Genomic DNA, 14,488 nt, shown 5'->3' with positions numbered 1-14,488 from the left:
TTTATAAAAATATCTTCAATTTAAATATGATTGTATAACAAAAATTTAGAAAATATTATACATATATCATTATTATTATTATTTTTTATAAACAGGAATAAACTGTCAAAGTACATGAGTAGAGTAGAGTAGCCATATATAAAATATTATAGAGCATATAATTAAATTAATTAGCTGATTTCCTTCTAATTAATTTTCACCCTGTTTCGTTGCTCTCTATATCATCGAGTGACGAGATATTTTCTCGATGGGATTTCCTTTTATTTCGAAGACTATTTTATCTTAATTCGATGCAAACTAATTAATCCAAATTAGTTGGGAACAAAACTCACTTGGGCTAAACGCTTATTAGGTTATGTCCCTCGTGGGAACAAAACCATTCGCGTTTGGAAATAATTGCATGTACTTAAGAAGATTTACTTTCTCATTATTATGATTAGGCTTGGTAACAATGATTATTCAATGATAATTAGATTAAAAAATAAAAATTCTCAGCTCATGTAAAAGTCAAAGAATCCGATTTGACCCATGAAAATAAATCACACAAAGGGACAATAATTTATGAATGCAAAGTCATGACCCTATATAGTCGGTAATACTCACCATGTTGGATGTGATATCCTATATGATAAAAGATAATAGTAACTAGTGTATAAGTTTTATCTTTTCACAAGTTTTGTCTTTTTCTCTCTACCCAATTTTTGACCATCCTTCCATTTCCTCTGCCTAGAAAGGGTTGGAGCTTCGACTCCTCACTCCCTCCTCCTATCCGGCTAACGTCAAAATTGTCTATAATGTGTTTTTTTTTTCTCAATTTTTTTGTCGTTTTCCGTATGTAGCACCAAGATGCGCCGATCTATTGCCTACCGGCCTCCTACGACCACCACGCGCTTGGCCAGTAGACTCTCTAGTCGTCGATCTGTCGGACGGCTGAAGAAAACTGATCAAAAGAGTGGCGCATGAGTCTCACGCGCAGCTTATACCCCGCGTGCGTTTCACCTGTCGCCGTGCCACGGAGAGTCTCCCATCGCCACACTCGGTACCACTGGGATCAGTGGCTTCGGATCTCTCAGATCCAACCATCACCTTATTTTCTAGAGTCGCGCATGAACTACACGTGCCTCCACAAATAGTGAAGGTCCTTTGCCGGTATGTCGACGCATCATATGGTTGCTATGTTCCAGTTTTCCCTAACCGATGATCAAGACAAATTGGTTGTGGAAGTCTCATAGAGCCAGTCCAGACAAACAAGATGCGGCACATCTCGATTCACTATGACTTTTAGTTGCAGTCTTACAGTCTGTTTATCAGATTGTAATGCTAAAATCGCTTCAAGCAGTTTCCCCTTAGTGGAAAATGGGTGGGAGCCAATTTTTGGCTCTGAATGCCTCTTTTTTTATTCCACTTGTGTTGTATTTATTTGTTTTGAGACGATTGTTGGGGACTTCCCCATTGAATCTAGTATCATGTAACCACTTAGTTTATTTATGAATTTGTTTGCTTAGAAAAAAAAAATAGTGTATAAGATCTCACATTATTTATGAATTAAAAGTTATTGTTTTTTATAATGTTCTAATGAGTCCTCAATTATATCATTGACTTATCTTTTTGGAGTATAGATTATGTGGTTTGAGCCTTCTACTGATGGAGTGTTACATTGTGTCAATTTGAAACAAGAAAAATGAACATGTATATATATATATATATATATAGAGAGAGAGAGAGAGAGAGAGATGCTAAGATTTCAAGGATAGTCGTTTGCTCAACTTACTACCATAAATACTTGATGTCCCACCATGATATATAATTGAGATTCCATTTGTTATTTTCTTCTCTTTTGGTAATAAGTGATTGAGAGAACATGGATATTGAAGATAGGAATTCGTCGGACTGAAGTGAGATATAATCATATAAAGTACCTAACATTAATCAATTGAGAATTACGGAAAAAAGCATATAATCTAATCTATGGGGATGGTATCATGTATCTACTTTTTCATTAAATTTGTAGACGTGTGGCTTGTGTGCTTGAAATGCGTCCAATCAATAGCATCAATGAATTCTTACCGTCATCTCACTCGAGTCCCATGACATGTTGATCGTGCCAAGGCCACCATCCCTTCACAAAGTGCTGCCTAGCGCTGATCGTCAAACCGAGGCATCAAATAAAACAAATTAATATGATGAACCTTTTGTTGCCATAACTAGGGTTGGCGGGAAGTCACCTCCTTTGCCTCTGCTTCGGTTTAGGTGGGGGTAGCCTTAACACTCTCTGTTTCTATCTATATCCACGCATCTATCTATCGACGAGGATTGAAACAGAGAATAGAAGTGTATATTTCTATGTATCAAACCATACAAAAGATGCGTATATATAGTTGAATATGACCAAAGCAAATAAGGAAATGTAACTAAAATGAAATATTCTAACCTAGCATAATTATAGAAAATTAAGGATATGATCTAATATTCTAATTATATTCTAAGATACAAATATATACACACTAAGATCCCCTTCAAACTCTTGGTGGCGAAGTCAACTAGAGCTTAAAAACAAGATCACCAAACTGACCAAGTGGATATGATTTAGTAAAAATGTTAGCAAGATTATCTTTAGAAGAAACTAAGTGTAACTGGAAGACACCATGCTGAAGATGGCGGCAGATGAAATGACAATCAATCTCAATATGTTTGGTACGTTCGTGAAACAAATCATTGTGCACAATTTGGATGGCAATGTGATTATCACAGTGAAGATGAGAACTTATTGATTGAGGAACACCCATATCTTTCAGAAGTCAACATACCCACAAAAGTTCAGATGTTGTATCAGCAAGTGCACAATACTCACTCAGTGCTAGAACGAGCAACAACAGATTGTTTCTTCTATTTCTACATCTATGATCCGACTTGTATCATTGATACTACTAGGAATAACTGAACCATTATGGCAAGAAAAAATTTAATTCAGAGGGAGAAGAAAATGAGAAATTCATGGAAACCCGCAACCCCTTAGGGTTATCCTGCACCTGGAAGAAGAAGTAGAAAAATGAATAAATATAGTGATAATTTGATTCTTCGTCTCTGTAGTAAATAGGATAGAAGAGAAAATAGAATTTTTTTCTTCGTCTTTACAAAAAAAGAAATAAAAAAATAGGAATAATTAATTGTGACACATTCACTAAAACTTAAAAAAAAAAAATCCTTTTGTATCGAATCATTTATTAAGAAAAATAAATAAACTTAACACAAAAGTGGAAAAAGAAAATAATAATAACTTGGTCTTGAGCATATATCATTATACCCATAATGAATGGCCATAGTATTGCTATACATAATGGAAATGAGCATTTGCCTGTTTATATAACATATCGTATGGTGGGCCAAAAATTGGGAGAATTCGTACCTACTCTAAATTTCTAAGGACACGCGAAAAATGATAATAGATCTCGTCGTTAATAATTAATAACATAAGATGAATATAGATGTTTATCGTTCATTACTAAAAGGTGAATCTTATGATAAAGAAGAGAGAGTAATCCATATATAGAGTAACAGAAGTATGTACTTTAAGTAAATATATATGTATGTCTACTAACAAAGCACAAAGAATAATTGATAAAATTCATAGACGTTCCTACGAAGAAAACATGTTATCCACTTTTTAAATTGGTTTATGCTACAACAGCAAATGCTATTCACAATATGGTTTTAAACGAAACAAGTTTAATCATTAGTAAAGTGGAAGTTAACAAGGATACTACCGTGAAAAAATTAAAGTCTAGAGCTAAAGGGCCTAGTTATCCAATAAAAAGACTCGTGTGTCATATAATTATTATATTAAAAGATATATCCATAAACGAAGAATATTATAAAAGATCCAAATACACCATATTATACTTAAAAAACCCTGGATGGCTAAAAAAATAAGTACTGAAATAGTGGTATTTGCTAGCAACAACATAATAGAGGCAGTTAATCAATATAGATTGATCCAAAATCTTATTCAAATCTAATATAACACTTGTAGGTACATAATAAATGTATTGAATTGATTCTTTTTAATGAATAGATCTGATCGCAACTTCGAATATGGAATTCAAAGTGATCAAATAGGAAATGATACTCTGAATCATAGAACTATAATGAAATATACGATCAACCAACATTTATCAAATTTGAAAAAGAGCCAAAAGAAATGGTTCGATTCTCGTATTTTTATTTCTTGAACCGAGAGATGTATGAATCGGGATCCTAATGCATATAAATACAAATGGTCCAATGGGAGCAAGAATTTCCAAGAATATTTGGAACATTTCATTTTTGAATAGAAAAGCCGTTTTCATTTTCAAGTAGTGTTCGATCGATTACGTATTAATCAATATTCGATTGATTGGTCTAAGGTTATCGATCAAAAAAATTTGTCTAAGTCACTTCCTTTCTTTTTGTCCAAGTTTCTTCTCTTTTTGTCTAACTCACTTCTCTTTTTCTTTGTGAGTTTATGGAATATCCCCATTCATAGGTCCGAGATCCACATCTATGAATTGAAAGGTCCGAATGATCAACTCTGCAATCAGTTGTTATAGTATTATATGGTATTATAAATTTATAGATTAGTGTTTATCCATTAGTATTATATGTTATTATACATTAGTATTATGTTATTATGCATTTTTGTGTTTATAGTATATACATTAGTATTTACATGTTATTATATTTATACATTAGTAATTTAGTGTTACATGGTAGTAATATTGCAATAGTATGATATTTATATATATTTTAAACTATTATTAGTCAATTTAGTCTATATATATTATAGTATAAATATATTATTTTATAATAATTAGCTCATGCTAGTATATTATCGAGTTTAACTAACTATATAAGATATAATTATATAAAATTTAAATGATTAATATATAGAAAAACACATATATTTTAATAAAATATGTATAAAAAATGAGAGGCGGAGTCGGACGGCAAAGTCGGAGTCGGAGTCAGTTCATCAACAACTCCGATTCCGACTTCCAAGGGGAAAAAAACTCTGCCTCTAAGCGGAGCCGGAAGGAAGTCAAATTTGAAGTCAAATTTTTGGATTTTTGCTTATCCCTAACAATAATTAGTGATGGAGCGACGATCAGTAGGATCACCAGCCCAATCTAAATCAGAATAGGCCTGGAGCTCCAGAGAAGAGTGGGATAAATAAGTACAAACCATGAAACAAAGTACCCTTGATGTAGCGTAAAATTTGAAGAACTGCAGCAAAATGGGTAGATCGAGGTGAGCTCATAAATTGACTAACTAGATGAAGATCATATGAAATGTCAGGCATGGTGACAGTAAGATAAACGAGATTGCCAACTAACTATCGATAAAATGTTGCATCTGTTAGTGGGGAATCGTCAGTGGCCAGGAGCTTAGTATTATACTCAAGTGGACTAATGGCTATCTTGCTATTTGTCAACCCAACTTTGGAAAGTAAATCAGAGGCATATTTGGCTTCAGTGAGATAATAATCATCCTGACTTGAAGTAACTTCAAAATTCTGACTAAGAAAAATTTGAAGATCTCGAATACCACAATATCATCACCAGTAATAATCATATCATCTACATAGATAAGAAGAATGATAGTACCTGCCCCAATAGTGCAAAGAAAGAGTGCATAATCATATGGGTTAGAAAGAAATCCTTGTTGAGAAACCACTAAATGAAAATTTTCAAACTAACCTAGAGGAGTCTGTTTGAGCCCATAAAGTACGCGACAAAGATGACAAACTTTATGTGGAGGATGCTCATAGCTAGGTGGAAGCTGCATGTAAACTTTTTCAGTAAGATCACTATTAAAAAAGGCATTTTTAACATCCATGTGAAAAGTTCCCAATGCCAAGTAGCAGCAACCACAAGTAAAGATCAGACAGAGGTAACTCTAGCAACAGGAGCAAAAGTTTCCTCATAGTCAATCTCATACTCTTGGATGAACCCCTTTGCAACAAGTCGAGCCTTGTTGTGTTCAATTGATCCATCTATCCGAGTCTTGATTTTATAAATCCACTTGGATCCCACTGTAGTTTTATCAATAGGCAAGTCCACCAGATCTCAAGTATGTATTTTGACAATATCATCCAATTAATTAGACATAACTTGCTACCAAAGAGGGCCAGTACAAGTCTCACGATAATTGTGAGGTTTGTGGAGGGTAGCAAGGATAGAGAAACAATGATAATCACGGAGACGAGTAGGAGGAACACTTACCCGACTGGAATGACGAGGTTTAGGGAGTTGAGAAGACTGAGGAATGAGTGGTGTTGCAGGTGGTCCATCAAACGCATCAACTGGATTGGGTGCAGCAGTGGAAGAACTATCTGAGGAGTTCAGAATCTCTGTAGAAGAGTCAGAAAATAGAGTAATAAAGAGATCAATGAATATGAGTGAGTGGGTAGAGGAGGAAAGGGATAACATGGATATACTAGTAAATGAAATGTATTCCCAAAACTCCACATGAAGAGAGACTTGAAAACGTTTGGAGATTGGATCATAACAACGATAACCTTTTTTAGTTAAGCCATAACCAAGAAAAAAACATAACCGATAACGGGATTCAAGTTTGGTCTGTTCATGAGGAGGAAGAGTAACAAAACAAGCATCACTAGAAACTCAAAGCAATGAATAGTTAGGAACCATAACATAGATAAGCTCATAAGGAGATTTGTTGTGAAGTATAGGTAAGGATACCTCGATTGATTGTGTACACAGTGGTAAGAGCAGCTTCACCTCTAAACTTTTTAGGCAAAGAAGCAGAAAGTAAAAGAGCTTTTATAATATCAAAGATATGACAATGTTTTCTTTTTGCACGACCATTTTGTTGAGAGGTATAGGGACAAGAATGATGTGACAGTTTGCCTTGTTGATTCAAGAACTCAATGAGAGTTTTGTCATTGTATTCTATGACATTATCTGAATGAAAACTTTAATGGTAAGAGAAAATTGAGTTTGTACTATTTTGTGAAAAGTCTGGTAAACACGAACAAGCTCAGATCGATGTTGTAACAAGTATAGCCATGTATAACAAGAATAATCATCAACAAAGATAACAAAATAATGAGATCTCCCCCTTAGTAGGAATGGGTGCAGGACCCCAAATATCAGAGTGAGTCAAATTAAAAGGTGCAGTCGAAAAAGATTCACTTATATTAAAAGGTAAATGAGTTTGTTTTCCAAGTTGATAGGAGACACAATCAAAAGACTTAAACCCTATAGAACCTAGGTGACCTTGGGAGGCCAAAAGGCAAACACGAGATAGAGAGGCCGCATGACCCCACCGAGAATGCCATAACTGGGAAAAGATAGCAGTAGCAACAACGGAACGAGACAAATGAGATGGAAACTACAAAGAAGTGAGCTTGAACAGACGTCCAATCTTATGGTCCGTCCCAATGAGTTGACCCGTCTGTGGATCTTGCACATCAACACCAGCATTAGAAAATATAAGGTTAAGACCTAATTCACAAAATTGACCAACTGAAATGAGATTTAAGGACAACTTGGGAACAAGATAGGTGTTGCAACATACAAGGTAGGGGAGAAAATGGACCCAATGTGACTGATAGATAAATGAGAACCATCAGTAGTATATATGATAGGATTGGGTGACAAAGCAGATTTTTAAGAAAAAACGGTAGAATCAGTGGTCATGTGATTATAACATATAGAATAAAAAAACTAAGGAGATGTAACTAAGGTGACAGACAAAGCACTAGAAGACCGAGATAAAACCTAATGAATTTATGCCTCAATATCAGCAGTAGTGAGAGTAGTTAGAGCCACTACAGCAGCTTGCAACAAGGGGGCCCGAGACTGATTTTTGTTCTGTAATTTATGACATTTAGTAACAGAGTGAACATGACGTTTGTAGTATTTGTAGAAGACAGTCTTTGAAGACTGAGAAGGAAATGACCCAAGGCTGGAAAAGGCCCAAAGGTAGTCTTTGGGATGGCAGCAACAACTGAATCCTGACTTTGCATCTTCATGGTTGAACAATGATTCTCTTCTGAGATAAGTTCAGCAACTGCAATCTCAAGAGAGGGAAGAAGTGTGTGATGCAAAAGAGATACCTGAGTAGATTCAAAATCCTCACAAAATGCCATCATAAAATGTATAAATTTGCGACGATGACGGTAGGTTGCAAATGACCCATTGTCTTCAGAACATTTAAGTTGAGGATTTGAAGCAGACAACTGTTCCTAAAGATTATTAACTTGAGAATAGAAATCAACAATGGACTGACCTGATTCCTTATGCATCCTGATAAAGTTTAGTCTCAAGCTGGAACTGCAACGAAGCATCATGAGTGCAGTTGTATTGTTTAGCAAGAAAATCTCAAGCAGATTTAGCATTACCCAGCTTGGGAAGTAGGCTATGGATGGATGGAAATAAACCAAGACAAGATTTTATAATGAATATTATGCTAATCTTCAAGCCAGCATGCAAAAATATCAAGACTCTCACCATCTTGTTGCTTGGGTGAACAAATATCACTAGAAACATAACGCCACAATTTTCGTCCTCTAAGAAAAACTTTCATATTTTGGGTCCACGTATTATAATTAGAGTCATTTAAAATATTATCAATAGAACAAATAATAGTGTTAAGGTTGGGAGAGGTGTGCGACATACTATCGGAGGTTTTTTTTTTTTTTTCAACAATCAATGGTCATGGTCAACGGTTAACTGTCTTGGCCCAAGTGGGCCTGGACTATGATTGGGTTGGCCAAAAATCAAAAGCAAAAAAAGAAAAAAAAATAGAAAAAAAAGAAAGAGAGAAGGATCTTATTTGAAACGGGCTGGGCTGTAGGAGTTAGGTGTGGTGCGTGGGGCGGGTGGGGCGCTTGGGGCAACACGTAGAATGTTGGAGTGGCGCGTGGGGCATCGAAACGAGAAGCCTTTGACACGAAAACAGAGATAAAATTCTCATGACTCATTCTATGATCTGATTTGATGAAAATCTAAGTGAAAACCGAGCATAAATTCTTGATAAGCCTACTATTAAGTGCAGAGAAAGACAATTGCTGATGTTGAAGAGAGAAACACTAGAGGAACAACTTGCACGAACAAAAAACTCAGAATGGTGGCTCTGATACCATGTTGGAACATAGAGAATTCTAGAGAATTATAGAAGTATATATTTCTGTGTGTATCAAACTATACAAATGAGGCCTATATATAGTTGAATATGGCCAAAGCAAATAAGGAAATACAACTAAAATGAAAGATTTTAACCTAGTATAATTACAGGAAATTAAGGATATGGAAATTAAGGATATGATCTGATATTCTAGGTATATTTTAAGATACAAATATATAGCTAACAATGAGGAAGAAAGAAATGAAAATAGATAGCCAAATGCAATTTTAGGGTTATTTTTATTTATATATATGCATATACTGACAAATGATATTTGCAGTTATAGAGTGCGCAAGCATCGCGCACTCAATTTGAACAAAATGAGTAAATAATAAATATAAGATTCATATGAAAAAATTAAATTTTTAATAGTAGACTATATTCTTTTTAAAAAAGAATGCAAGACGCTTACATAATCTATAATTGTATCTAACATAGGGGTGTAAATTTAAACCGAAAAATCGAATTGCTTGGTCCGATTTTGAACCGATCTGGTTTGAAACCGGACCGGTTGGAAAAAAATATATAAATTAATTTTATATGTACAAGTTTTATATATAATATATAATTATAATAATTATATATGAAATAATTTCATATTATAATTTATAAATTATAACGTAAAATGTTAATTTTAAATATGAATATTTGTAATTTGTTTGATCATATGTTATTAATATAATTATATATAAGATAATGTTATTATAATTTATAAAATAAAAGTTTAATCTTAAATATGAAAATTTAATTGATCATATGCTTTAAACATAATATATATATTAAATTATTAATAACATTTTATCATAAGAAATAATATTTTATCATATATTTTTTACATTTTAAAAAAGCAAGAAAATTGGACTAGATTGGACTGGAAATCAGTAAAATCGAAAGTATCGATTTAAAAGAATAATCGGTGCGTAATCAATTTTAAAAAATATAAAACTAGTACATATCATTTTTATTTTAAATTTTTTTTTATAACCAGACCGGACAAGTCACACCGGATTCTAACATTACTCGTGTATATTAGAGACGAGTGGATGTCCCTCCTGCCATGCACTTGCCCGATTTCTTAAAAAAAAAAAGTTTCACTCCGTCTGCCGCCCTATGGTGATAAGTGGGTCGAGTTGCCTTCGGCCCTTCCCGTTGCTGGCAAGCTAGGTCCAAGAGACCGGCCGCCTGGCCATCGCTAGATCCTCTAGGTACTTATGGTTATCTTCCAAGTATATCACTAACCAGCTAGTTTGGTATTTAAAAGTGAAAAGAGATTAACGATTAACAAAAGAAATATCAGTATCTTATATTCAAATGTAGGAAGTGTCCCTATTACACTCAAGCGGGTGCGGAACTTAAACCACTCTCAACTCATCTCAACTCATCATTACAACTTTTTTAAATCTCAACACAAAATATAATAAATAATTCAATTTTTTCAAATTCTAAAATAATAATAATATTAAAAAATAATATTTTAACAATATTTTATCATCTTAACTCAACTCAACTCAACTCACTTCAACATCCAAACACAACCTTAAACTCTCCAACGCTACGAACTCTTTCTTTTTATAACTCTCCAACGCTACGAACTCTTTCTTTTTATAAATTATTTTATTATTATTTACAGATATTTCGAGATAAGTGTTCAAATGAATGATATTTTATTACGAGTAATGTTATATAGAATCGTGGAATGCGTAAACATCGTACCGTTACTTTAAAAAAGAGTGAGATCTACTATTATAAAATTAAATTCTTTATATGAATATCGTATTTATTCACTTTTTCAAAATAATTGTACCACATTTGTATACTTACGACTACACTTATCATTTCTCTTTTACTGTTATTCATAAATATTTTATTACCATTCACCATGATATTTTTCCCACCCGCGACACCTTCACAAGATTGAGATAGCAAAAGAGGCCACCGCACGAGCTTCATCTACCGCTAGCTCCCGGCTGATCTAGCCCGACTCTATTGAAGCTTGGGCCCGAATTAGCGAAGTGACCAGTGATTTAAGTGCATGCGACATCAAACTAGAGGAATTTCATGACAATTTATTAACATCACTACCCGTAATATATAGCAATATATATCACGAAAATTCAACCCATCTTGCCATTTTATGTATCAGAACTTGTTTTTTTTTTTTTTTTGAAACCAAAGAAACCTCGTGTATTCATTCTGTAAATTGTAAACCTGAACAATCTATATCCTTACATACTTGTAAAAAAATAAAATCAGGACATTCATCTATCCATCTCTTATCAAAATCTATGTTTAAAGCATACTTTGCAAGTAAGTGAGCTACTTCATTTCCTTTTCTTCCTATAAACTGCACTGTCCAATCTCTCCGATACACATTGGACAGTGTAGTTTTTATATCCTCTATAATGTGGCCTCTGCATGACAAATCTTCTTCCTTGCTATTCACATCTTTAACCACTGCTTGAGCATCTCCTTCAAAAGTGACTCTGTTAAAACCCAGCTCACAACATAACTCCACTGCAAACCATAGAGCAACAGATTCTGCAACATCCGAATTTGGAGCAGGCAATCTCCTACTGCAAGCACAAGCCACTACCTCCCCATTCTCGTTTCTTATAACCACTCCAAGCCCCATAAATTTGCTATTGAGAGCAGCATCCCAATTTGCTTTAAAGCCTCCTTGATCAGGTTTTTTCCATAGCACATGTCTTCCTCTATTGCTCCCACTAGTTTCAAGCTGTCTCGGTTCCTCTATTGGATTTATTATCTGTAGTTGAGCTTCTTTGAAATCTTCCAGTATTGTCTTTGCCTTTCTCAATAAAGATTCAGGTCCATTGAAGATGTTCTAAAAAATGAACAAATTTCTTCTTTGCCACAATGATCTCATTACCACAGCTACTATCTCTAAATCTTCAGCCTCAAGCTTTTGCATTGCTTTATCCCAGAAAGCTAAGAAACAGTCTTCCTCAGCTGTCCATTTTTGAATTGCTCGAAAAGATCCAGCCCATACATCTCTGGCTGCAGGGCACTGCCACAAGATATGCATGGCTGTCTCCCCTTCCCTCTTGCATATTGGGCAGGTTGCACTCTCTATTACTCTCCTCCTCCATAAATTCTTCCTTGTTGCTAGCACATCATTCCCCACCTTCCATAAGAAAGTCTTGACCACCCCTGGAACTCTTAAGCTCCAAATGTTTTTCCATATCGAATCAGCTTTCTTTTCTGTGGAGCATTCCCCCTTCAGCCTACTTTTCCTCTCTTGTTCCAAATAATATGCACTCTTAACAGTGAATAGACCTCTTTTGGAAGGCCCCCATATCAACTTATCTTCTGATCCTAGCTTACTCACTGGCAAGCTACATATTTGTTCAGCTTCTTCTTTGAGGAAAATCTCTCTGACTAGATTCTCATTCCAGCTTGAACCACTCTGATCTAAAAGTTCACATACCCGAGCCTCTTGCTCCAAAACTCTAACAGGAGATTGGACTTTGAAAGTGGAAGGGGAATTGAGCCACTTATGACCCCATATTTCAATGCTTTTTCCATTCCCTACTCTCCATCTCAAACCTTCCTTAAGCAATTTTAAAGAACCCCATATGCTCCTCCAAATTAGTGAAGGGTTAGAACCCAGCTTTGCTGCCAACAAGTGCTTAGTATTAAAATATTTTTCTCTAAATATTGTAGCTGCCAAAGAAAAAGGGTTCTGTAAAAGCCTACATGCTTGCTTGGCTAGAAGGGCTGAATTAAAACTATCCAAATCCCGAAATCCCAGACCACCTTTTGACTTTTGTTTCCCCATCCTTTCCCAACTCTGCCACTGGATTCTCTTCTCACCATCTGCACTGCCCCACCAGAATCTTGCAAACATCCTATTAATCTCAATGCACAAAGACTTGGGAATCTTAAAAACACTCATGGTATAGGTGGGAACAGCTTGTAGGACTGCTTTCAACAGAACCTCTTTCCCAGCTGTGGAAAGGAATCTGTTTTTCCAGCAACTTATCTTCTGCCATATCCTGTCCTTAATGCTCTTGAAGGTATTATGCTTAGATCGTCCCACCACAGATGGGAGTCCAAGGTATTTCTCATAGCTGCCACAAACAATAGAACCCCCATCTCTCAAGATCAAATCCTTGCAGACTGACTTAGTGTTTGAGCTAAAGAAAATCGAGGTTTTTTCTTTATTCAAAAACTGACCCGATGCTCTTTCATACACCTTCAACACCTCCATAAGATTCTCCCATTCCTCACAGTTTGCCCTCCCAAAAAGGACACAATCATCTGCAAACAGCAGATGATTTATCCTTGTACCACCTCTAGCCAAAGTTACCCCCTTGGTGAGGCCTCTTTCCTCAGAGGAATTAAGAAGAGCACTTAGACCTTTTGCACATAAGATGAAGAGGTATGGGGAAATAGGGTCCCCTTGCCTCAGACCCCTTGATGGCTTGAACTTTCTTCCAGGTTTTCCATTGACTAGGACAGAATAAGAGACAGATGAGACACACCTCATTATCAACCTGCACCAGCTAACACAGAAACCCAACTGCTTCAGCATAGCCTCAAGGAAACTCCACTCGATTCTGTCATAAGCTTTGGACATGTCTAGTTTAATAGCCATGGAACCAAGCTTTCCTTTTTGTCGAGTCTTCATAGTATGGAGGGCTTCATATGCAACCATAATGTTGTCTGAAATCATTCTGCCAGGGATGAAAGCACTCTGAGAGGGGGATATAATTGCACCCAAAATTAACTTTAAACGATTTGCAATAACTTTTGAAGCAATCTTATACACAACATTGCACAAACTTATAGGTCTGAATTCATTCAACACAGTGGGGTTTTTAACCTTAGGGATAAGAGCAATGTATGTGTAATTCATTAGATCATCTAGCTCCCCTCCATTTAGAAAAGATAATACTGCATTACTGACATTCTCCCCCACCACCTTCCAATGATCCAAATAAAAACAAACTCCTAGGCCATCGGGTCCAGGTGCTTTTAAAGGGGCCATTTGCTTTATGGCTCTTTCAACCTCTGCTCTGGTAAAGGCTGAGGATAAGGATCTGTTCATTTCCTCAGTGACCTTTGGTTTCACTACTTTGATGCAGTCAAAAACATGCTCCTGTGATGGACCAGTCGACCTAAAAAGTTTCTTAAAATATTCTATAAAAGCCTCTTCTATGTCTTCCTTCTTAGTCAACATCCTTCCCTGTTCATCCATAATCTGAGAAATGATGTTCTTCCTTCTCCTTTGGCTAGCACAAGCATGGAAATACTTGGTGTTCCTATCTCCTTGCTTGTACCA

The 14,488-nt window shown here is 35.4% G+C and overlaps 1 protein-coding gene across 1 annotated transcript; it reads right to left on the bottom strand.

Annotated features, from left to right (window-relative positions):
- Positions 1–5,915: 5,915 nt before the first annotated feature.
- Positions 5,916–14,404, bottom strand: LOC118349853. The gene is made up of 6 exons (XM_035695617.1): positions 12,074–14,404; positions 11,420–11,992; positions 7,960–8,245; positions 7,416–7,502; positions 6,170–6,385; positions 5,916–6,067 (listed from the first exon to the last, which is right to left on the bottom strand). The coding sequence occupies exons 1-6, from the start codon at positions 14,402–14,404 to the stop codon at positions 5,916–5,918; spliced, it is 3,645 nt and encodes a 1,214-aa protein (XP_035551510.1).
- Between the last annotated feature and the right edge of the window lie 84 nt (positions 14,405–14,488).

The sequence above is a fragment of the Juglans regia genome, chromosome 11 (assembly GCF_001411555.2).
Source record: "Juglans regia cultivar Chandler chromosome 11, Walnut 2.0, whole genome shotgun sequence".
In the NCBI taxonomy this organism is placed as follows: domain Eukaryota; kingdom Viridiplantae; phylum Streptophyta; class Magnoliopsida; order Fagales; family Juglandaceae; genus Juglans; species Juglans regia.
Note: the sequence above shows the minus strand (reverse complement) of the source record. Positions and strands in the feature narration are given on the sequence as shown.

What these genes read in the sequence shown, in the direction of transcription:
- LOC118349853 (XM_035695617.1), bottom strand. Translation starts at nt 14,404, where the DNA reads ATGGATGAACAGGGAAGGATGTTGACTAAGAAGGAAGACATAGAAGAG. An exon ending in ATTTAGAGATAGTAGCTGTG is followed by an intron (nt 11,993 to 12,073) that starts GTAATGAGATCA and finishes TTATTGAGAAAG; the next exon opens with GCAAAGACAATACTGGAAGA. An exon ending in GACGGACCATAAGATTGGAC is followed by an intron (nt 6,386 to 7,415) that starts GTCTGTTCAAGC and finishes ACTCTTCTACAG; the next exon opens with AGATTCTGAACTCCTCAGAT.